This window comes from Neoarius graeffei, chromosome 9 (assembly GCF_027579695.1).
Source record: "Neoarius graeffei isolate fNeoGra1 chromosome 9, fNeoGra1.pri, whole genome shotgun sequence".
NCBI classification, from domain to species: Eukaryota; Metazoa; Chordata; class Actinopteri; order Siluriformes; family Ariidae; genus Neoarius; species Neoarius graeffei.
This window is the reverse complement of record NC_083577.1, coordinates 25,548,098-25,572,013: the sequence shown is the minus strand read 5'-3', so window position 1 is coordinate 25,572,013 and position 23,916 is coordinate 25,548,098. Positions and strand designations below refer to the sequence as shown.

The 23,916-nt window shown below is 44.6% G+C and overlaps 1 protein-coding gene across 1 annotated transcript; it reads right to left on the bottom strand.

Moving 5' to 3' along the window:
* Positions 1 to 22,420, bottom strand: LOC132891552 (interferon-induced protein 44-like). Its single transcript, XM_060929237.1, has 10 exons — positions 22,372 to 22,420; positions 10,148 to 10,265; positions 7,248 to 7,280; positions 3,686 to 3,952; positions 3,366 to 3,396; positions 2,997 to 3,189; positions 2,747 to 2,887; positions 2,371 to 2,542; positions 1,174 to 1,274; positions 1 to 1,064 (listed from the first exon to the last, which is right to left on the bottom strand). The coding sequence occupies exons 3-10, from the start codon at positions 7,270 to 7,272 to the stop codon at positions 864 to 866; spliced, it is 1,131 nt and encodes a 376-aa protein (XP_060785220.1). The 5' UTR covers positions 7,273 to 7,280; positions 10,148 to 10,265; positions 22,372 to 22,420; the 3' UTR covers positions 1 to 863.
* Positions 22,421 to 23,916: the final 1,496 nt, after the last annotated feature.

The following is a 23,916-nucleotide window of genomic DNA, read 5'->3' as shown; positions in this document are numbered from 1 at the left end:
TTGAATTTTGATAGAAACAATTTTATTTCAGTAACATGCTCTGGTGGTTGTCACAGACATTTAATTTAATTCAATTTACATGTACATCTGCTGTAGCACCTGGAGCAGGGAATGAGATTACTTCATATATTTGTATCATTAAACTCATTTCAAAGACCTGCAGTTAGGTTAACATGGGACAGCCTTGGGCTGAACTGCCCAAGAGTGGTGGCGTACATGTACACAGTAGCTTTGCTCTCCTATGATGAACTAAATTTCATTGTACATTTATGCAGTGGGGGCGGCATGGTGGTGTAGTGGTTAGCACTGTTGCCTCACAGCAAGAAGGTCCGGGTTCGAGCCCCATGGCCGGCGAGGGCCTTTCTGTGCAGAGTTTGCATGTTCTCCCCGTGTCCGCGTGGGTTTCCTCCGGGTGCTCCGGTTTTCCCCACAGTCCAAAGACATGCAGTTAGGTTAACTGGTGACTCTAAATTGACCGTGAGTGTGAATGGTTGTCTTTGTCTATGTGTCAGCCCTGTGATGACCTGGCAACTTGTCCAGGGTGTACCCTGCCTTTCGCCCGTAGTCAGCTGGGACAGGCTCCAGCTTGCCTGCGACCCTGTAGAACAGGATAAAGCAGCTAGAGATAATGAGATGAGATGAGATTTGTGCAGTTTTTTTTTGACAATTGTGACAATAAAGGCATTCTATTCTATGCCATTTTAAAATCTGGATACGAGCACGAATATACTGTAAGGTTCATGCTTTAAAATGTGTTGCATAATTAAACTGGATTAAGAATTCAGTGAATTTGAATAGCAATTAGCCATCAGATATGCAGAACTATTTGTCATTCTGCTTTTCATGTTTTGTGTGAAATCTCTTTATTCACATTGTGGTTGTTGATGTGAAATTTGGTTTTTGGAACTTTTGACCACATAATCATTTGCCCAGTTGATAATCTGTATTAAAGCATCCAGCATCAGGCAGTTTATGTCCTCATTCATATGGGTCCCCTCGTGATAGTTCATGATAGGGAAGATACAGTTCACAGGCACACCCAGTACATTACTGCATTCATCCATCTGGATACACACAAATATACACAATTTCATTAATTTGTTACTTTCAAAATCGTAGTTGAGAATCTCTGCAATGATGACAATACAATTTCATACAAGCAAAATAACTCACTTTTTGTTTGATTTTTCTGCTTTTGTAGATATTTCGCAAGTTCTCCTTCGTCAATTGACATGCGCAGTCGACTCTTGTCATGAAAACCACTTGAGGGATTCCTGTAACATAAGCAGCCAGCACCCAGATTAAAAACTCACTCGTTTTGTTGAAAATCTCAGGAGTGTGGTGGATTTTTGCAGAATATGTCAACTGGCTACTCCAAATTGCCCATGAGTGTGAATGGTTGTTCATCTCTGTGTTAGTTCTGTGGTGGATTGATGACCTACCCAGGGTATACCCCGCCTTTCATGATCTGACCCCAACAATACTTCCAAAAAGGTGTCTCATTAAAGTAAGAAATCTTTCCTAATGTACAGGGTCTAGCATAATAACACAAACTCATGGCTTCAAACATCCCAAAAAGCAATTCAATTCCTTTTTAGTTGCTTACTTAAGATTTGGACACTCTTTCAAGACAAAATTTAAATTAGTAAGATGCTCGATTACAGATAAAAAAAAAATAAAAAATAAACAGAACCATAAGGCAGAAGTCACTGTGTGTTGGATGCTCTTCATTTGGCATATTGTATAATTTCTTGTTATCTTCATGACCATCAATTCAGACAATAATCGAATGAAATGTTTTTGTAATTGTATAAGGAGGATCACTTAAAATGATATCATTAAATGATGCAAAGCATGTTGCAGCAATATCCAATCAATTAAATCATCTCATCTCTTTAACAAATACTTTGCACATTTCCCCATGAGCAGGGTCTATGGGGGAAAGATGAAATGCGCAAAAAAGTAACAAACTTATTTATTCTGTTAATAATGAAATTTATTAACATAAATTTTAATGAAATTTAAATTTAGTCATTTTGTATTTCCTTGCATTTTGTTGGTGGTTGGTTGAAGTAGCCTATTCATGTTGAAGATTGATAAATTTTTTATCCTAAAATCTGGATTCTACAAAAGGAAAGTACTATTAATGTTAATTTTAAAATATAACATAGGCCTCGTTTTTCCAACAGAAGGTCTATTGGAGTAGAGGATTTTGATTGCCTCACACTTTCTTGTTGCGCTACGATACCCATCCTTGTTCATTTTTGGCCACAAAAAGAACAATTTACCCTGAAAGCACCAAATAAAAATAAAATGTAACTGTGCCTGACAAGGATAAACTAATATTATTTAGCTGATGAACTGACTTACCCATTCTGCTTGCTGTTTCTCTGAGACGCGTCAATTTTTCAAGAAAACCTTTGTTCATCATTGAAATCTTGTCAGCTGGTGTGATAAACACCAGGCAGTGCATCTGATCACTCAGGCTGGGATTTTGGTTGTAATAACGATTGCTTTCAGACAGTGGAGTTGCAGAGTTAAACTGAAGAAATACAAAACAAAAGTGTTTGGGTGGTCATGCAAAACTGGCTTGGATGACAGTCTGCTTACACTGGTTACATTGGTAGGCTTTATAATGACATTATAGTGACGTACTGATTTACATATGGTGTGATTACTGTAGGCTCAATAATAGCCAACCACAGAAATGTGAATTGTTGCACACTAAGGTTAAGTGTTATCTTACCAGGTAACCCTCTTTCATATGACCTTTTAAAGCAAGGATGATATCTTCAGTGTGGACTCCACCTTCTGCTTCTGCACCCATTATATCACTGAAGGTAAAAGGGAATGATCCTTCCTCATTTTCAAATGTAAATTGCTCATACTGAAAGTACCACAGAAAAAGAGGTTCATCAGTGTTTAGCTAGCTAGTTGTGTCATGCATACTAGACAAAAAGAAGTCACAAACTTTGGACTGCATAATATGAACTCACTTTTTTAGTATGACTCGTACCAGATCCTGCAGCAGCCAGACAGTTGACAAACTGACGTCCTTCAAAAATGGATCTGATGGTGTTTATGGTGCTGGACTTTCCTGCTCCAATTGGTCCATACAGGAGGAAGTGGAGCTCTTGGACTTCATTACAAACATTAAATGTCTTGAGGGAATTCAACCTTTCGTATTGACTAAGAAAAGAAAAAGTGTGATACCAGCAGCTTATATTTATACTGTTATACTGTATTTGTTATAAATTTTGCAGCAATAACTAGCAACTCAGTGCACGTGCCATTTTATAAGAAATAAATCAAGATTAAAGGATAATTATACATTACATCATACATAAGGATGTTTGAGAACTTACCTCCATTGTACTTCCCTCCATTTGTTAATTTCTAAGGAATAAATCACATTAGCATGCTATTAATATGGTTTATATATTTTTATATGTGTGTTATATGTACTAATAGTATAGTCCCATTTTTCCAGGAGGTGCACATTTGCAGTGTTTAATATAATAGGAATAGAAGATCTAATGTGATTAGATTTATGCTGTTTTTGTAATGTATTTTCAAAAGAATAAAAACACCTGTTTGTGCTTATTTTGATGATGAGGAATAGTTATTATTAGCATTTTTCTACTTAACTGATATTATTTCAATAATGGTTTATTATAGTACTTACTGACTCTGACAAGGGCAGAGCATGATGCAGAACCTCCAGTGTTGCTTAGCTTTATGGTGTAATTCCCTTCATCAGCGGCCTGAGCATTTACAATTTCCAAGACACATTTTTCACCAATTTTTCTCACAACATGCTTGCCCTCCACACAAACCAATTTGTAGCCGTCCTTTTCCCATGAGGCTGTTACATCTTCTGTGTTTGCCTCACATCGAAGAATAAAATTATCTCCAATTTCAACATCTTTTTCAGCCAGAACTGTGACAAATTCTGTTAGACAGATCAGAAAAATAATTACAAGGACACATTGAATGGTTAAGTTCATAGGTTCATGTTTATCTGCCTGGTCATGCCATGTTGTTCATATCATAGCTCATGGACTTGTCAAACCAATATCCCAATCCTCAACAAATAGGGTGCTGAATGTCATCTTTTCATATTTGTCATATTTCATAATTTTATAATTCATATTTTTAAACTGCTTAAAATGACAGGAAAACAAACATACACTTACAGTGGTGCTTGAAAGTTTGTGAACCCTTTAGAATTTTCTATATTTCTGCATAAATATGACCTAAAACATCATCAGATTTTCACACAAGTCGTAAAAGTAGATAAAGAGAACCCAGTTAAACAAATGAGACAAAAATATTATACTTGGTCATTTATTTATTGAGGAAAATGATCCATTATTACATATCTGAGAGTGGCAAAAGTATGTGAACCTTTGCTTTCAGTATCTGGTGTGACCCCCTTGTGCAGCAATAACTGCGACTAAACGTTTGCGGTAACTGTTGATCAGTCCTGCACACTGGCTTGGAGGAATTTTAGCCCATTCCTCCGTAGAGAACAGCTTCAACTCTGGGATCTTGGTGGGTTTCCTCACATGAACTGCTTGCTTCAGGTCCTTCCACAACATTTTGACTGGATTAAGGTCAGGACTTTGACTTGGCCATTCCAAAACATTAACTTTATTCTTCTTTAACCATTCTTTGGTAGAACGACTTGTGTGCTTAGGGTCGTTGTCTTGCTGCATGACCCACCTTCTCTTGAGATTCAGTTCATGGGCAGATGTCCTGACATTTTCCTTTAGAATTCACTGGTATAATTCAGAATTCATTGTTCCATCAATGATGGCAAGCCGTCCTGGCCCAGATGCAGCAAAACGGGCCCAAACCATGATATTACCACCACCGTGTTTCACAGATGGGATAAGGTTCTTATGCTGGAATTCAGTGGTTTCCTTTCTCCAAACATAATGCTTCTCATTTAAACCGAAAAGTTCTATTTTGGGCTCATCTGTCCACAAAACATTTTTCCAATAGCCTTCTGGCTTGTCCACGTGATCTTTAGCAAACTGCAGATGAGCAGCAATGTTCTTTTTGAAGAGCAGTGGCTTTCTCCTTGCAACCCTGCCATGCACACCATTGTTGTTCAGTGTTCTCCTGATGGTGGACTCATGAACATTAACATTAGCCAATGTGAGAGAGGCCTTCAGTTGCTCAGAAGTTACCCTGGGGTCCTTTATGACCTCACCGACTATTACACACCTTGCTCTTGGAGTGATCTTTGTTGATCGACCACTCCTGGGGAGGGTAACAATGGTCTTGAATTTCCTCCATTTGTACACAATCTGTCTGACTGTGGATTGGTGGAGTCCAAACTCTTTAGAGATGATTTTGTAACCTTTTTCAGCCTGATGAGCATCAACAACGCTTTTTCTGAGGTCCTCAGAAATCTCCTTTGTTCATGCCATGATACACTTCCACAAAAATATGTTGTGAAGATCAGACTTTGATAGATCCCTGTTCTTTAAATAACACAGGGTGCCCACTCACACCTGATTGTCATCCCATTGATTGAAAACACCTGACTCTAATTTCACCTTCAAATTAACTGCTAATCCTAGAGGTTCACATACTTTTGCCACTCACATATATGTAATTTTGGATCATTTTCCTCAATAAATAAATGACCAAGTATAATATTTTTGTCTCATTTGTTTAACTGGTTTCTCTTTATCTACTTTTAGGACTTGTATGAAAATCTGATAATGTTTTAGGTCATATTTATGCAGAAATATAGAAAATTCTAAAGGGTTCACAAACTTTCAAGCACCACTGTATGTATGTACATAATCATTCAACCAGTCAATAGACTCTGCAAAGAATTGTCCATAAATGCAATGTGCAAAACCCAGGAGTCCAGTATCGGTGTTTAAAAACTCTTAATAAATATTATCATTCAAATTATTTTTCACAGCATTTTGACTGGCTGAGAGGGCGGCACGGTGGTGTACTGGTTAGCGCTGTCGCCTCACAGCAAGAAGGTCCAGGTTCGAGCCCCGTGGCCAGCGAGGGCCTTTCTGTGCGGAGTTTGCATGTTCTCCCCGTGTCCGCGTGGGTTTCCTCCGGGTGCTCCGGTTTCCCTCACAGTCCAAAGACATGCAGGTTAGATCAACTGGTGACTCTAAATTGACCGTAGGTGTGAATGTGAGTGTGACTGGTTGTCTGTGTCTATGTGTCAGCCCTGTGATGACCTGGCGACTTGTCCAGGGTGTACCTCGCCTTTCGCCCATAGTCAGCTGGGATAGGCTCCAGCTTGCTTCCGACCCTGTAGAACAGGATAAAGTGGCTAGAGATAATGAGATGAGATGAAATCATTGGCTGAGCAAACTGCAAATAACTGCCTACAAATAATGGTCTGCTCATTGTTAGCGTGTGCAGGCACTTATGGACGCAGTGGCAGATGTGTCACAAACTAGTAACCAAATCCCAGACGTGAGGCTAGAATCAGAGTCAGGTTTGTGCCAAAGGTCGGTCGATGTGAAAACAAAGTGTATGAGGTAAACAGCAGTCTCAGAGTCCGACAATAATTGTAAAATGGGTCAATATCACTAAAGTCAAGCAGAATAACAAATGGCTTGATATGATTAGATACACCGACACAGAACATTAATTTGCATTGTGTATTTGAGACTGCAGTCCTTAAATAGGGTGTGATGATTACTGGGGATTTGGAACAGATGTGTCCTCAGTCAGAACTCGGGAGAGAGAGGGCGCTATGGTGCTTGGGAGGTGTAGTGTGTGGAGGCCATGTTCGAAGGCTGCCACAAACTTGTGTCATCAGTGACACTCATGTGCAGTTACTTCGCACATTTTTCAACATGGCTTGCTTTCTTTTTTATCATTTGACTTGTCACATGAACTTTAAAATCAGTATTTCAAAAAATTAATAATTTGAATGATAATAGTTGAACTCGGCTTTCACAAAATATTGTGATTTGGTAGTGTCTCGTAAGCAATGCCTTCAGCATCAGCAAATAATTAATTGCTTGCTTGCCATTTATTTTTTAAAATTTGTTGTTGATGATGATGCTGGTGGTGGTTTTGTTTTGTTGAATGATGAATTGGCTTTAATATGGAAGTGTTCCTTTTCTGATCGACTGAAAATAAATTATTATAAACATGTTTACATGCAAGTAGACACAGAAACACTGCCAAGTGCACTACTGTCCCATTGAATATTACTGTAAAGCTTCACTAAGTCAGATTGTGTTACATACCAGGTTTGGTTGGAGTGGATCCCATATTTTAATCTATATTGAAGGAAAAAGTATATTAGAATCTCTTGTCATTTGCATTATTAGTACAAGAGACTGTAGCTATATAGAGAATGAAGAAGGTAACACAGCAAAAATAAACAGAAAGTAAAAGTGATGGATAGCATAGCACCATGTTGTATCTGTAAAAAATGGCAGTTACGACTGAGAATTCAGTGATCTCAAAATGAGTAGCAACAATATAATCAGTGGGCCCATGTTATGTATATTTTAGAATATTCAGTAGAACTATTTGGGCGTGTCTGTTTTAATTGTTTGTAGGCATATGAGAGAGAGAGAGAGAGAGAGAGAGAGTATAGTGTGGCAGCGGGGGCGTGGTCAAGCATCGGTCTGTGAGTCAGGGAAGGTAAGTGGCAGAATCACTGCACCTGATGTCAGTTAACCTGTGTTTGTGTGTCTTCCCAGTGACCGCGCCCTATAAAAGGAGAGAGAGAGCAGAGGGAGGGAGCTCTCTCCCCAGCCAGATGACTTTTATGTGTGTGCGTGTCTGTGTGGCTGGGAGAATGTTAAGTGAAAAGTGCTAAAATAAAAAGAGTTTTGGGAAACTCTGTTCTGGCCTGCCGTCCTTCTGTGCTCCACCCACTCGCCCAAAGTGCTACAGTGGTGCCGAAACCCGGGATCGGAGCACAGAGGAGAACAGCCCCATGGAGTCCTCCCCCTTCGCGGACCTGATCCACGCCCTCGCCATGGCCCAACAGAGCCAGCACCAGGCGCTGGTCGCCCTCCGAAAGGAGCAAGAGCAAAGGTTCAAGGCCCTGGTGCTGGCGCAACAGGAAGATCGTCAGGCGTTCCGGCACCTCCTTGCATCGGCGGGGTCCACCACCTCCATGGGCCCTCCCCACCTCACCCAAACAAAGATGGGCCCGCACGAGGACCCCGAGGCCTTCCTTGTGCTCTTTGAGCAAGCAGCAGAGGCCTGGGGCTGGCCGGTGGAACAGCACGCGATGCGCCTCCTCCCCCTGCTAACAGGCGAGGTGCAGCTGGCCGCGCTACAGCTCCCCGCCGACAGCCAGCTGGTCTACACAGACCTGCACCGGGCTGTCCTCCAGCATGTGGGGCACACCCCAGAACAACAACGCCAGCGCTTCCACGCTCTGCACCTAGAGGAGGTCGGCCGGCCGTTCATGTTTGGCCAGCAACTCCGGGACACCTGCTGGCGGTGGCTGAGGGCTGACAACCGCGACGCCAAGGGAATCATTGATCTGGTGGTACTGGAGCAGTTCATCGGCCGACTCCCCGAAGGGACCGTGGAGTGGGTCCAGTGCCATCACCTGGCATCGCTGGATCAGGCCATCGAGCTGGCAGAGGACCATTTGGTGGCTTTTCTTACGGCAGGACAGCATATCTCCTCTTCTCCGCTCTCCTCTCTCTCTCTCCCTCCCCTTCTGTTCCTTGTCCTCGCCCCGTTCCCCCACCGCGGAGGTGGGGGCCGGCTCCACCCCAGCTGGCCCGCCACACCTGTGGTGCCCTCCCGTTTCCCACTTCCATGTCTGTCTCTCCCCCCCTCAGGTGAGTGAGCCCCAGAACACCGGTGCAGAGACAGAACTCGGGCTGGTTTGCTGGCACTGCAGGGAGCCGGGGCACCTCCAGCATCAGTGCTTGGTAATGGAGGTGGGCGTGGTGGTCTGGATCCCCGACGCGCCAGGGACCGCCCTTAATCGGGCCGGAGCATATCGCATACTGGTGAGTATCCAAGGGGATACGTATCAGGCTTTGGTGGACTCCGGCTGTTATCAGACCTCAATCCACCAAAGCCTGGTGCAAGACGAGGCATTGGGGAGAGCACAATTGGTGAAGGTGTTGTGTGTGCACGGGGATGTTCACAACTACCCTTTAGTATCGGTCCACATTCTATTTGAGGGGAGAAATTTAGTGTAAAGGCGGCGGTTAATCCTTGCCTTACCCACTCGATAATTCTGGGGACTGATTGGCCGGGATTTCGGGAATTAATGACTCATTTAGTGAAGAGTGGGGCCTGCCATAGTTCAGCAGGGGAAGGTCCTGGTGTGGCATTGGCGGGAGCAGCTGTCACAGAGCTGTCTACGTCATCACCGCATCAGAGTGAGGAGCCGCAGGCTCCTCCTCCCTCTCTCGGGGAATCCCTCGCGGATTTCCCATTAGCACAGTTGCGAGACGAGACTCTGCAGCATGCGTTTGACCAAGTGAGAGTAATCGATGGTCAAACGCTCCAGCCAAATGCCACCCCGTCCTTCCCCTACTTTTCCATTATTAAGGATAGATTATACTGAGTGACGCAGGACACTCAGACTAAGGAGCCGATCACACAACTTTTGATCCCAAAGAGCTGCCGGGGATTAGTATTCCAGGCGGCTCACTTTAATCCCATAGCTGGACACTTGGAGCAGGATAAGACACTAGCCTGAATAATGGCCCGGTTCTATTGGCCGGGGGGGGAAGTCAGCTGCAGGCCGGATGGCTCCCTGGCCTGAGTCGGACGGTGGGGGTATTTGGCAGCGGGGGAGTGGTCAAGCGTCGGTCTGTGAACGAAGGGCGGAGTCAGGGAAGGTAAGTGGCAGAATCACTGCACCTGATGTCAGTTAAACTGTGTTTGTGTGTCTTCCCAGTGACCGCGCCCTATAAAAGGAGAGAGAGAGCAGAGGAAGGGAGCTATTTCCCCAACCAGACGACTTGTGTGTGTGCTTGTCTGTGTGGCTGGGAGAATGTTAAGTCACTGAAAAGTGCTAAAATAAAGAGTTTTGGGAAACTCTGTTCTGGCCTGCCGTCCTTCTGTGCTCCACCCACCCGCCCAAAGTGCTACATATAGTTATAGTGTTAGTGTTTTGAAATATAACACATGACGTTTCTGAACAAAGAGCACTTACCTTGTGTGATGGTCCGTGTGCCTTTCTCTGTCTCCCGTTCTGTGTGTACAGCTCAGCTCCTGTTGAGTGCTCGTTCTTCTTTCACTTTTGCTGCTGCCTGTTTGTGTGCAGGGGAGGGCTATTTTTGAGAAATGGAAAATAAAACATATTTGCTTTTTTTCCCTTTTTTATAGCATTAAATTATAAATTACAAAAGGCCACAATCTGTCCTGGGGAACCAAGTTTTGAGTGAATGCATGACAACAATAAGCAATAACTGCACGTTATTTTTTTTGCGGTCCGGTTTCCATCAAATCCTATGCTCTGATTGGCTGGCGACCGGGTCCGTATCCTACGATACGGACCCCAGTTACGGACATCTGGTGACTCGCTCGTTCACAACAACAACAAACATAGTAGCAATTTTTGTCAACATTTATTTTCGCACTTCTCAGGAGAATAGCATTAATTTTACACCATGGATAGTGATAACGACAGTCTTCACAGTGAAAGCGAGTTTTACTACCCTGAGGAAGAAGAAATAAAAGAAAACATTTCAGGAGAAAGCTAAAAACCTGTAACTGTTGCTAACGCCGAGCAAAAACATGGCTGAATCCTGAATGACTCAATTTTGTATAAATAGGGGACTACATTGGTAGCAAAATGTAGTTTTTTTTCCTGCCATGGAAGTGCACTTGTATACCAAGGAGGAAGCCATTTGCATTACAGCCGTGAATGAGGATTCAAAATGGTGGCTCGGCTCCGTTTTCCTTTTCGGGTGCTCCCGTTTTCTGTTAGAATTTGGTAAAGAAAAAAATAAATATATTATTTACCAGCCTAAGGTTGGTCTGTATGGTGAAATACTGTGACCTCGGCCTTAAATACTGACCTCAGCCCAGAGGCCCTCGGTCAGTACTTTCAAGACCTCGGTCACGGTATTTCACCATATGGACCTCCCAGCTGGTAAATAACATATATGGAATCAGCTCTGTTCCTACATTCCACAAGTACTTTTTTGTCTTATCTACACTGACAGAAAAAAAGAGGTTGGTGAGGGGAGAATTGTTCTTTCTTCACAAAAAAAATTCTTCTTTTTTTGAGTATTAATGAGCATTTTTGAGCAATTAATGAGCATATGATGTCAGTTTTTATTGTAATTGTTGGCAAGCTGCTTTGGCTTATCGTAAAATAAAACAATGTGGGATGTTTTATTATTGGAAAATAATCAACTTTGGGTTTGGTATACATACATACTGTCAGTAGGAGCGCTGAAACCAACAGCACTAACCAGACTACAAACATGGCCTCCCAAGACTACAACGACCAAGATTCACAGTGCCCCCTGTCTCCAGAGGATTGAACTCAGCTGTTGCTCATTTGTTTAATCACTACCACGCTCCTTAGGCTGCTGGGCCATAGAAGGTTCACGCTGCACGCTGCATGCTGCACACTACACGCTACACGCGTGTAAAGAAAAGTGGACAAACGTAGCATGACTTGCTCTGGGCCATAGAACGGCGTTCACGTTGCACGCTGCACGCTTCACGCGTGAAGCGTGAAATGAACATGCACACTTTTTTCTAGGCGTGAAGATGGAAATTCCAGTCAATGCATGCGGTCACCGCCGCGCCAGCCAATCAGAACGGGTCTAGGGAGATAACTCTATGCTTTCAGGGGAAAACTTCAGAAAAAATATAATTGAATGGTATAATTGAAAAATAGTTCTTCATCGGGATTGTCAAGCAGATTATAGAATGTTCGGTGAAATTCACCACGGGTTTCTCTCAGAAGGAAGTGTTCTCGGCTCCAAATTCTGTTCCTTTTTCTCTTCCTCTGTCTCAGTAAAAGCAGAATGAGGCAATCGTCGTCATCCGAAGAGTCCGTATTGTTGGTTACTCGGTCAAAGTAGAACAGATGCAACACGTGAACATCCAAGCATGAAGTTTAATGGCCCAGGGTCTGGTTCTTCACGTGAACGTGTAGCGTGTAGCGTGCAGCATGCAGCGTGCAGCGTGAACCTTCTATGGCCCAGCAGCCTTAAACCCCTCTCAGACTCTGCTTCATTGTGAAGTATTGTTCTGCTTTCCCAGTCCATAACGAGCCTTTGGTCTCTCTGCCTGATTTCCCGTTTATTTACTCATCCTGGTTTTGTCTCCGTCACTCCGTTTGCCGACTGTCTACGATTTCTGCTTCACGATTTGGCTTTGTACTGTTTATACACTGCTTTTTCCTGTAAATACATCTAAGTTCCTGCATTCTGACACATATATGTACAGTGTATTTGTTTACACTGTACTGCCTGTTTAATAGATATGATCAGTGGTGAGCCTAGAGTGATTTACTCCCTGGGCGAAACCCCCTGCTGGCCCCCCCCCGGCCCGTCTTTTTTTTGGGGGACCTTTTTTTTTTGGGACCGTTTTTTTTTCGCGCCCGCGCCGCCCCCCCCCCTGCATTGGGCTCTGTATTAGCCAACAGAATGTTAACAGCTTTTAGCCCAAGAGCATTAGCTCAAAATTGAGTCCAACCCGGAACAAATTAGTAACAAGCTGAATTTTTCAGAATATGTTCAGAATACCCTTAGGAATAACATACTAAAAGTCCCCGGGAATCCACCTTGTGGTGTAGTGGTTAGCGCTGTCGCCTCACAACAAGAAGGTCCTGGGTTCGAGCCCCGGGGCCGGCGAGGGCCTTTCTGTGTGGAGTTTGCATGTTCTCCCCGTGTCCGCGTGGGTTTCCTCTGGGTGCTCCGGTTTCCCCCACAGTCCAAAGACATGCAGGTTAGGTTAACTGGTGACTCTAAATTGACCGTAGGTGTGAATGTGAGTGTGAATGGTTGTCTGTGTCTATGTGTCAGCCCTGTGATGACCTGGCGACTTGTCCAGGGTGTACCCCGCCTTTCGCCCGTAGTCAGCTGGGATAGGCTCCAGCTTGCCTGCGACCCTGTAGAAGGATAAAGCGGCTAGAGATAATGAGATGAATCCACCTTGTGCTCTCTGAGAAGTTCAAGATGGCGTCCAAAATGGCCGCCGATTGGAGATTTTTCAATATCTCAGGGATAAAACATAATATAAATGCAATTAAAATGTTAAATTATATGTTCTCTCATACAAGCAATGCAAATTCACCATTGTCACACTGTTAAAATTAAAATTAACCAAGATTACAAGGTCATTAATGTGGAAATTACATGGAATTTGATGGTTGACATGATTGACAGATTAGCTTAGTAGGCTACCTACATACATGAACATAATGTAAGACAACAATTAGACATCAATTTCCTTAATATTTAGTGCATCTTTAAGCTTTGATAAAATATTAAAGGGAAATTAAATTTGAGAACTCTATCTTCTAAAACTACAATGGCAAGCTTTTTCAGTACACTTCTTCAACATTCCGGCGACTTTCATGACAAAAAGGTCTGCCTCAATAAAAGCTCTTGCTTATAAACAATGAGTAGACTTATGGCCCTTTTCCACTACCCTTTTTCAGCTCACTTCAGCTCGCTTCAGCTCACTTCAGCCCGACACGGCTCGCGTTTCGACTACCAAAAACCAGCACGACTCAGCTCGTTTCAGCCCTGTTTAGCCCCTAAAACTCGCACCGTTTTGGAGTGGGGCTGAAGCGAGCCAAAGCGAGCCGACTGAGGTTGGGGGCGTGAGCAGACACTCCCCTGTGCACTGATTGGTGAGGAGGCGTGTCCTCACATGCCCACACACGCCCCGCGAGCGCGCTGGGATCTGTAAACACCGCAAACCCGGAAGAAGAATAATTATGAATTACGAGAATTTCTGAAGCCTTATGCGCCTCGCCTCATCTATACGCTCTTGCCAGTATCTGTCCGCGTTGTCGGTGACAACAAGCCACAGCACCGAGACCAGCAACACTAACGACTCCATGTCCTCCATGTTTATTGTTTACTATTCGGGTCGTGAGACTACCGCTGAAAAGCTCACTGAATCAGTGACATACAGAGCATCGTGGACGAGTTCGCGGAGCGCAAGGCTCGCCGTATGCCCTTCAAATAATGCGCGCAGTAGGCTATTGATGTTTTATTATGAGCCATGTACAGTATGTCGCCTAATGTTTTTTTTTTGTTTCTGAGTTACATGCTCGTTTGAAGGACTTAATGTACAAACTAACATAGTTGCACCCCGGAGTGTTGAAATTGGTAAACACAGTGCATTCAGTGAGGTTTGCACCGCCCTCCTTTTATTTCTGACTCTTCCTGTCAGCGTTGCAACCTCTGAGCGCTCATTCGTATGCCCTTCAAATAATGTGCGCAGTATAGGCTATTGATGTTTTATTATGAGCCATGTACAGTATCCTAATGTTTTTTGTTTCTGAGTTACATGTTCGTTTGAAGGACTTGATGTACTAAATAACATAGTTGCACCCGGTAGTGTTGAAATTGGTAAACACCGCAGTTGCGGACATTTTGTAGCCTAAAATGATGTTATGATAAGCTTTAATAAAGGGCCCGGTCATTTGCCCCGCCCCCGGCCCGGCTCTGACTTGTTCCGCCACTGTCACTGATGTGATGCCGTTAAGCAGCGCAAACAGTGACATGACGTCCACCCACTTTCGCTAACTCCACCCAATGTGTCCACCCACTTCCAGCCAGCACGGTTCAGCGCGGTTGTAGTCGAAATGCAACTCCAACAGCTCCGCTCAGCTCGACTCAGCTCGACTCGGCACGGCACGGCTCAGCCGCGTTTGTAGTGGAAAAGCGGCATTAAACACTTCTCAGTGCCTCAGTTGTAATGCTTTGTTGTACCATCAATGAAGTAGGGAATTTATTCAAGCTTGTTTAAGGGTGGAAAAAAATTAATCTTTGAGTTTCTAGCGCCAGTCTTTACTACTAGCAATGCCAGTGTGTTCCGACAAAAAATGACTAAACTCAGCATGACCTTTTAAAAATGACTGAACTCAGCATGACCTTTTAACATGCCATTTTTCATTTTACACCACCAATTTACTTTAATTAATATTAATGAAAATAAGTGCTCCAACCCCTAGTAATTGTGTTTGTTGTTTTGTGAACAGAATAGGATGATACGGAGTGAACGAGTAACCAATGGATCCACACTATACACAAATATACTGTTATAATAATGTGTACATTGTTATAATAATAATGTGGCCCGCCCCAAGGACCGCCTCTGGATATGATGATACATTAACTTGTAAACTGGCATCTCAGTGTATTTTAAGAATGCAGCAAAACACTTTTTTTTTCATGAGCTATAAGCCATAATCATCAAAATTAAAACAAAAAAAAGGCTTGAAATATTTAATTTTACGTATAATGAATATAGACTATATGAAAGTTTTTATTTTTGAATTAAATTAAGAAAAAAGAAATTTTCATGGTATTCTAATTATTTGAGATGCACTAGTATAGTTGTTTATATTAGTGCTGTCAAGCGATTAAAATATTTAATCGCGATTAATGTCGTGACAATCATAGTTAACTCGCCATTAATCGCAATTTAATCGCACATTTTTGTCACATGAAAAACCATTGTAATTCTCTTATCAGCATAAAAAAGGGAATGGGCTTGCTTTGTACCAATGTGTTTTTTTTTTTTATTGCAGGGCATAACACTACAGAGCCGTAGAGGGGACATGGTGAATAAAAAAATAAAGTGTGGGAACGACTTATAAGGTGTGTGCACGAGATATTAATGCGCGCGCAAGAGTTATAACCCGTGTGCACGCTTTGCATTAAGGCATGCGCTCGGGTAATTAAAAGTGAGGGGACGAGTTACTACGGCTCCGTATAACACGTCTTGTCACAGCCACTGCAAAGTCGGGCTGAAGCCGCCGATGGGAAAACGAAACCTAAAGGCCAATTTATGCTGACAACCCAGTCCTCGCAGATAGCGTCATAGACAGTGTCTGCGTAGCCCCCCCACCTTCGCAGACGCTCTGCGCGCACCTCCCAAAAATTGTGACCACCGCAGGAGCCTCGCAGACAGCGCCGCAGACAAGAGGGCTCTGATTGGTCCACTCTACATCCGCTGTACATGCACTTCCGCTTCCCTACTTTCCCGGTTTGGTTTGTTTTCACGCCCGGCATTTTTAAAAACACGAGCAAAGATGGAGCAGCACGAAGAGCGGTTGATTGAGGAAGTACGTACATCTATATGACTCCAGTTCTAGTCATTATAAAAAAAAAAAGTTCTAGTCATTATAAGTAACCGGAGGATAAACACTCCACTAACCACACCCACCAACTACTCCTAGCGACTTCGCGCACCCTTGCGTTGTGCTGGTGAATAACATCGCGCACGCCTATTCCCCCGCTCAACAATAAATTACAACTGTCTGCGCAAAGCTATCTGCGAAAGCCTTGTCGCACGAGCATGCAGAGGCCTTAAGGCCAATTTATGCTGACAACCCAGTCCTCGCAAATAGCGTCGCAGACAGTATCTGCGTAGCCCCCCCACCTTCGCAGACGCTCTGCGCGCACCTCCCAAAAATTGTGACCACCGCAGAAGCCTCGCAGACAGCGCCGCAGACAAGAGGGCTCTGATTGGTCCACTCTACCCGCTGTACACGCACTTCCGCTTCCCTACTTTCCCGGTTTGTTTTGTTTTCACGACCGGCATTTTTAAAAACACGAGCGAAGATGGAGCAGCATGAAGAGCAGTTGATTGAGGAAGTGAGGAAGTACGTACATCTATATGACTCCAGTTCTAGTCATTATAAAAAAAAAAAAGTTCTTGTCATTAAGTAACCGGAGGATAAACACTCCACTAACCACACCCACCAACTACTCCTAGCGACTTCGCGCCCCCTTGCGTTGTGCCGGTGAATAACATCGCGCACGCCTATTCCCCCGCTCAACAATAAATTACAACTGTCTGCACAAAGCTATCTGCGAAAGCCTTGTCGCACGAGCATGCAGAGGCCTTAAGGCCAATTTATGCTGACAACCCAGTCCTCGCAGACGGTGTCGCAGACAGTGTCTGCGTAGCCCCCCCACCTTCGCAGACGCTCTGCGCGCACCTCCCAAAAATTGTGACCACCGCAGAAGCCTCGCAGACAGCGCCGCAGACAAGAGGGCTCTGATTGGTCCACTCTACATCCGCTGTACACGCACTTCCGCTTCCCTACTTTCCCGGTTTGTTTTGTTTTCACGACCGGCATTTTTAAAAACACGAGCGAAGATGGAGCAGCATGAAGAGCGGTTGATTGAGGAAGTGAGGAAGTACGTACATCTATACGACTCCAGTTCTAGTCATTATAAAAAAAAAAAGTTCTAGTCATTAAGTAACCGGAGGATAAACACTCCACTAACCACACCCACCAACTACTCCTAGCGACTTCGCGCCCCCTTGCGTTGTGCCGGTGAATAACATCGCGCACGCCTATTACTCCCCGCTCAACAATAAATTACAACTGTCTGCGAAAAGCTATCTGCGAAAGCCTTGTCGCACGAGCATGCAGAGGCCTTTAAAGGCCAATTTATGCTGACAACCCAGTCCTCGCAAATAGCGTCGCAGACAGTGTCTGCATAGCCCCCCCACCTTCGCAGACGCTCTGCGCGCACCTCCCAAAAATTGTGACCACCGCAGAAGCCTCGCAGACAGCGCCGCAGACAAGAGGGCTCTGATTGGTCCACTCTACCCGCTGTACACGCACTTCCGCTTCCCTACTTTCCCGGTTTATTTTGTTTTCACGACCGGCATTTTTAAAAACACGAGCGAAGATGGAGCAGCATGAAGAGCAGTTGATTGAGGAAGTGAGGAAGTACGTACATCTATATGACTCCAGTTCTAGTCATTATAAAAAAAAAAAGTTCTTGTCATTAAATAACCGGAGGATAAACAATCCACTAACCACACCCACCAACTACTCCTAGCGACTTCGCGCCCCCTTGCGTTGTGCCGGTGAATAACATCGCGCACGCCTATTCCCCCGCTCAACAATAAATTACAACTGTCTGCGAAAAGCTATCTGCGAAAGCCTTGTCGCACGAGCATGCAGAGGCCTTTAAAGGCCAATTTATGCTGACAACCCAGTCCTCGCAAATAGCGTCGCAGACAGTGTCTGCATAGCCCCCCCACCTTCGCAGACACTCTGCGCGCACCTCCCAAAAATTGTGACCACCGCAGAAGCCTCGCAGACAGCGCCGCAGACAAGAGGGCTCTGATTGGTCCACTCTACCCGCTGTACACGCACTTCCGCTTCCCTACTTTCCCGGTTTGTTTTGTTTTCACAACCGGCATTTTTAAAAACACGAGCGAAGATGGAGCAGCATGAAGAGCGGTTGATTGAGGAAGTACGTACATCTATACGACTCCAGTTCTAGTCATTATGAAAAAAAAAAAGTTCTAGTCATTAAGTAACCGGAGGATAAACACTCCACTAACCACACCCACCAACTACTCCTAGCGACTTCGCGCCCCCTTGCGTTGTGCCAGTGAATAACATCGCGCACGCCTATTCCCCCGCTCAACAATAAATTACAACTGTCTGCGAAAAGCTATCTGCGAAAGCCTTGTCGCACGAGCATGCAGAGGCCTTTAAAGGCCAATTTATGCTGACAACCCAGTCCTCGCAAATAGCGTCGCAGACAGTGTCTGCGTAGCCCCCCCACCTTCGCAGACGCTCTGCGCGCACCTCCCAAAAATTGTGACCACCGCAGAAGCCTCGCAGACAGCGCCGCAGACAAGACGGCTCTGATTGGTCCACTCTACCCGCTGTACACGCACTTCCGCTTCCCTACTTTCCCAGTTTGTTTTGTTTTCACGACCGGCATTTTTAAAAACACGAGCGAAGATGGAGCAGCATGAAGAGCGGTTGATTGAGGAAGTGAGGAAGTACGTACATCTATACGACTCCAGTTCTAGTCATTATAAAAAAAAAAAAGTTCTAGTCATTAAGTAACCGGAGGATAAACACTCCACTAACCACACCCACCAACTACTCCTAGCGACTTCGCGCCCCCTTGCGTTGTGCCGGTGAATAACATCGCGCACGCCTATTACTCCCCGCTCAACAATAAATTACAACTGTCTGCGAAAAGCTATCTGCGAAAGCCTTGTCGCACGAGCATGCAGAGGCCTTTAAAGGCCAATTTATGCTGACAACCCAGTCCTCGCAGATAGCGTCGCAGACAGTGTCTGCGTAGCCCCCCCACCTTCGCAGACGCTCTGCGCGTACCTCCCAAAAATTGTGACCACCGCAGAAGCCTCGCAGACAGCGCCGCAGACAAGAGGGCTCTGATTGGTCCACTCTACCCGCTGTACACGCACTTCCGCTTCCCTACTTTCCCGGTTTGTTTGTTTTCATGACCGGCATTTTTAAAAACACGAGCGAAGATGGAGCAGCATGAAGAGCGGTTGATTGAGGAAGTGAGGAAGTACGTACATCTATATGACTCCAGTTCTAGTCATTATAAAAAAAAAAAGTTCTAGTCATTAAGTAACCGGAGGATAAACACTCCACTAACCACACCCACCAACTACTCCTAGCGACTTCGCGCCCCCTTGCGTTGTGCCGGTGAATAACATCGCGCACGCCTATTCCACCGCTCAACAATAAATTACAACTGTCTGCGAAAAGCTATCTGCGAAAGCCTTGTCGCACGAGCATGCAGAGGCCTTAAGGCCAATTTATGCTGACAACCCAGTCCTCGCAGACGGTGTCGCAGACAGTGTCTGCGTAGCCCCCCCACCTTCGCAGACGCTCTGCGCGCACCTCCCAAAAATTGTGACCACCGCAGAAGCATCGCAGACAGCGCCGCAGACAAGAGGGCTCTGATTGGTCCACTCTACATCCGCTGTACACGCACTTCCGCTTCCCTACTTTCCCGGTTTGTTTTGTTTTCACGACCGGCATTTTTAAAAACACGAGCGAAGATGGAGCAGCATGAAGAGCGGTTGATTGAGGAAGTGAGGAAGTACGTACATCTATATGACTCCAGTTCTAGTCATTATAAAAAAAAAAAAAGTTCTAGTCATTAAGTAACCGGAGGATAAACACTCCACTAACCACACCCACCAACTACTCCTAGCGACTTCGCGCCCCCTTGCGTTGTGCCGGTGAATAACATCGCGCACGCCTATTCCCCCGCTCAACAATAAATTACAACTGTCTGCGAAAAGCTATCTGCGAAAGCCTTGTCGCACGAGCATGCAGAGGCCTTTAAAGGCCAATTTATGCTGACAACCCAGTCCTCGCAGATAGCGTCGCAGACAGTGTCTGCGTAGCCCCCCCACCTTCGCAGACGCTCTGCGCGTACCTCCCAAAAATTGTGACCACCGCAGAAGCCTCGCAGACAGCGCCGCAGACAAGAGGGCTCTGATTGGTCCACTCTACCCGCTGTACACGCACTTCCGCTTCCCTACTTTCCCGGTTTGTTTGTTTTCATGACCGGCATTTTTAAAAACACGAGCGAAGATGGAGCAGCATGAAGAGCGGTTGATTGAGGAAGTGAGGAAGTACGTACATCTATACGACTCCAGTTCTAGTCATTATAAAAAAAAAAAAAGTTCTAGTCATTAAGTAACCGGAGGATAAACACTCCACTAACCACACCCACCAACTACTCCTAGCGACTTCGCGCCCCCTTGCGTTGTGCCGATGAATAACATCGCGCACGCCTATTCCACCGCTCACCAATAAATTACAACTGTCTGCGAAAAGCTATCTGCGAAAGCCTTGTCGCACGAGCATGCAGAGGCCTTAAGGCCAATTTATGCTGACAACCCAGTCCTCGCAGACGGTGTCGCAGACAGTGTCTGCGTAGCCCCCCCACCTTCGCAGACGCTCTGCGCGTACCTCCCAAAAATTGTGACCACCGCAGAAGCCTCGCAGACAGCGCCGCAGACAAGAGGGCTCTGATTGGTCCACTCTACCCGCTGTACACGCACTTCCGCTTCCCTACTTTCCCGGTTTGTTTGTTTTCATGACCGGCATTTTTAAAAACACGAGCGAAGATGGAGCAGCATGAAGAGTGGTTGATTGAGGAAGTGAGGAAGTACGTACATCTATACGACTCCAGTTCTAGTCATTATAAAAAAAAAAAAAGTTCTAGTCATTAAGTAACCGGAGGATAAACACTCCACTAACCACACCCACCAACTACTCCTAGCGACTTCGCGCCCCCTTGCGTTGTGCCGGTGAATAACATCGCGCACGCCTGTTACTCCCCGCTCAACAATAAATTACAACTGTCTGCGAAAAGCTATCTGCGAAAGCCTTGTCGCACGAGCATGCAGAGGCCTTTAAAGGCCAATTTATGCTGACAACCCAGTCCTCGCAAATAGCGTCGCAGACAGTGTCTGCGTAGCCCCCCCACCTTCGCAGATGCGTCTGCGAAGGTGGGGGGGGCTACACAGACACTGTCTGCGAGGACTGGGTTGTCAGCATAAATTGGCTAAAGGCCTCTGCATGCTTGTGCGACACGGCTTTCGCAGATAGCTTTTCGCAGACAGTTGTAATTTATTGTTGAGCGCGGATAATAGGCGTGCGCGATGTTATTCACCGGCACAACGCAAGGGGGCGCGAAGTCGCTAGGAGTAGTTGGTGGGTGTGGTTAGTGGAGTGTTTATCCTCCGGTTACTTAATGACTAGAACTTTTTTTTTTTTTTTATAATGACTAGAACTGGAGTCGTATAGATGTACGTACTTCCTCGATCAACCGCTCTTCGTGCTGCTCCATCTTCGCTCGTGTTTTTAAAAATGCCGGTCGTGAAAACAAAACAAACCGGGAAAGTAGGGAAGCGGAAGTGCGTGTACAGCGGATGTAGAGTGGACCAATCAGAGCCCTCTTGTCTGCGAGGCTTCTGCGGTGGTCACAATTTTTGGGAGGTGCGCGCAGAGCGTCTGCGAAGGTGGGGGGGGGGTTACGCAGACACTGTCTGCGAGGACTGCGTTGTCAGCATAAATTGGCTAAGCCGAGCACCGTGGCTCTTCGTCCCGAGGCGCGGCAGCGCGAGCTGCCCACGCTGGTTCTTTGGGGGGAGGGCAGAGGACTCTGGCTGTGCGGGGCGTGGCATTACAGTCTAGCTGCTATCGTTTTTCTAAGCAAAGTCTGTTCTGTTCCAAGTTCATGGCAGTTTCAAAAGCTTATGAAAAACCTACATCATGTCACAGAGCGTTAATCTCGCGATAAAAAAAAAAAATTATCGCCGTTAAAATTGAGCCAAGTTAACGCGATAATAACGCGACATTTTTGACAGCACTAGTTTATATATAATGCATGTAATTTCTAAATCAAGAGCACTTACCTTGTGTGAAAGTTGAGGTCTGTGTGCTTCCTCTGTCTGCTGCTGTGTGTGTGCAACTCAGCTCCTGCTCCTGTTGAGTGCTCGTTTGACTTTCACTTTTGCTGCTGTATGCTTGTGTGCTATTTCCGAGAAATGGGAGGGCTATTTCCGGGAAAATGAAAGTAAAACTGATATATATTTTTTTTTATATAGATCTGTAGCTTTGTTTAGAGCTTGTTTAATTTATGTATGCTGGAACATTCTTGAACATGCTTCATGCATATTTAAATGAACAATGAAATTTATACTTTGTGGTCGGCTTGTGCAGTATTGATTTTTTTTCCCCTCTCTCTCTGCTTGTGATTTGCTATTTTAAAAGTCATGATTAAACTATTTCACTGAACTGATGGGCTAAAAAGGACAGGAAAAAGAGCATGTGCATTATGAAACTGCTTTTTGATGTCATGATATCCCACTTCCTTTGAGAATCTGATTTCCTTTCGCATGAACATGCAGTGCACAGTAACCCATTCCTAACATTTCATGTTCTCATTTTTTGCTATTCTGCTATTTTATAATTGTCCTGGGTGACACTGAGGATAGGTTATTTATATTATACGTTGATCTGACAAATGTTCAGTTCACTTTATTGCATTTCTAGATGTTGCACAATTATCTTCCTGCCTGCGACCGTGTAGAACAGGATAAAGTGGCTAGAGATAATGAGATGAGATGTTGCACAATTACCTTCCATTTAGGTATTACTGCACCCAAGTCAACAATGTGGCAGAAATCTCTCTGCTCCATACTTGGGGGAGGACATAAAGAGGACTGCCAAACTCTGTGGCTGTGGCAAGATCTTGTTTTAAAGCAAATGTCTAATAACTATCTGCAAACAAATTGTAAGTGCAGACTGTACCTCTAAATGTATGTCCTTTACCAATGGCCAAGTGGTCTTTTGGGCTATATTCAGATCACTTGATTGGATTATGAAATGTAGTTTAGATTTTGAGTTGATTTGGTAGATGTAGGATGATTTTTGTTTTCTGAAAATAATGTAATGATAAAAAAAGTAATGGTAATGTTTCTTCTGTTCTTCTCTTTTTGCGATGGGAAATACACCCACTGTATTGAACACAGTTGAACAAAGGTATATCTAAAACCACTCATGAATGTGCTGATAGACTGAATACTGGATGACTGTTTTTGTCTCTTAACTGCTTTTTATGGGGTTATTCTAAAACATCACTAGACAGTAGCCTATAGTAAGTCAAGTGTAAAGTCCTCTCAAATTAATGTTTCCTATTTTATATTGTATTTCAGTGGACTGACAATGATGGCATACACTCATCATGCTTAATTGGTAATTGTCATGACAAAATTCAAAGTTGTTGACAGGTTATAGTGGAGTTCCTTTGCGTACGTGAAGCACAGCCCCATATTTAACAGAAATGCCTCAAACTGATTTCTGATGGCTTCGACCGTATTATGTCCATATGACAAACGTGTACCACCACAGGGAACCTGACCGTACATACAAGGCAATGTCTCTCAAAAACACGACCA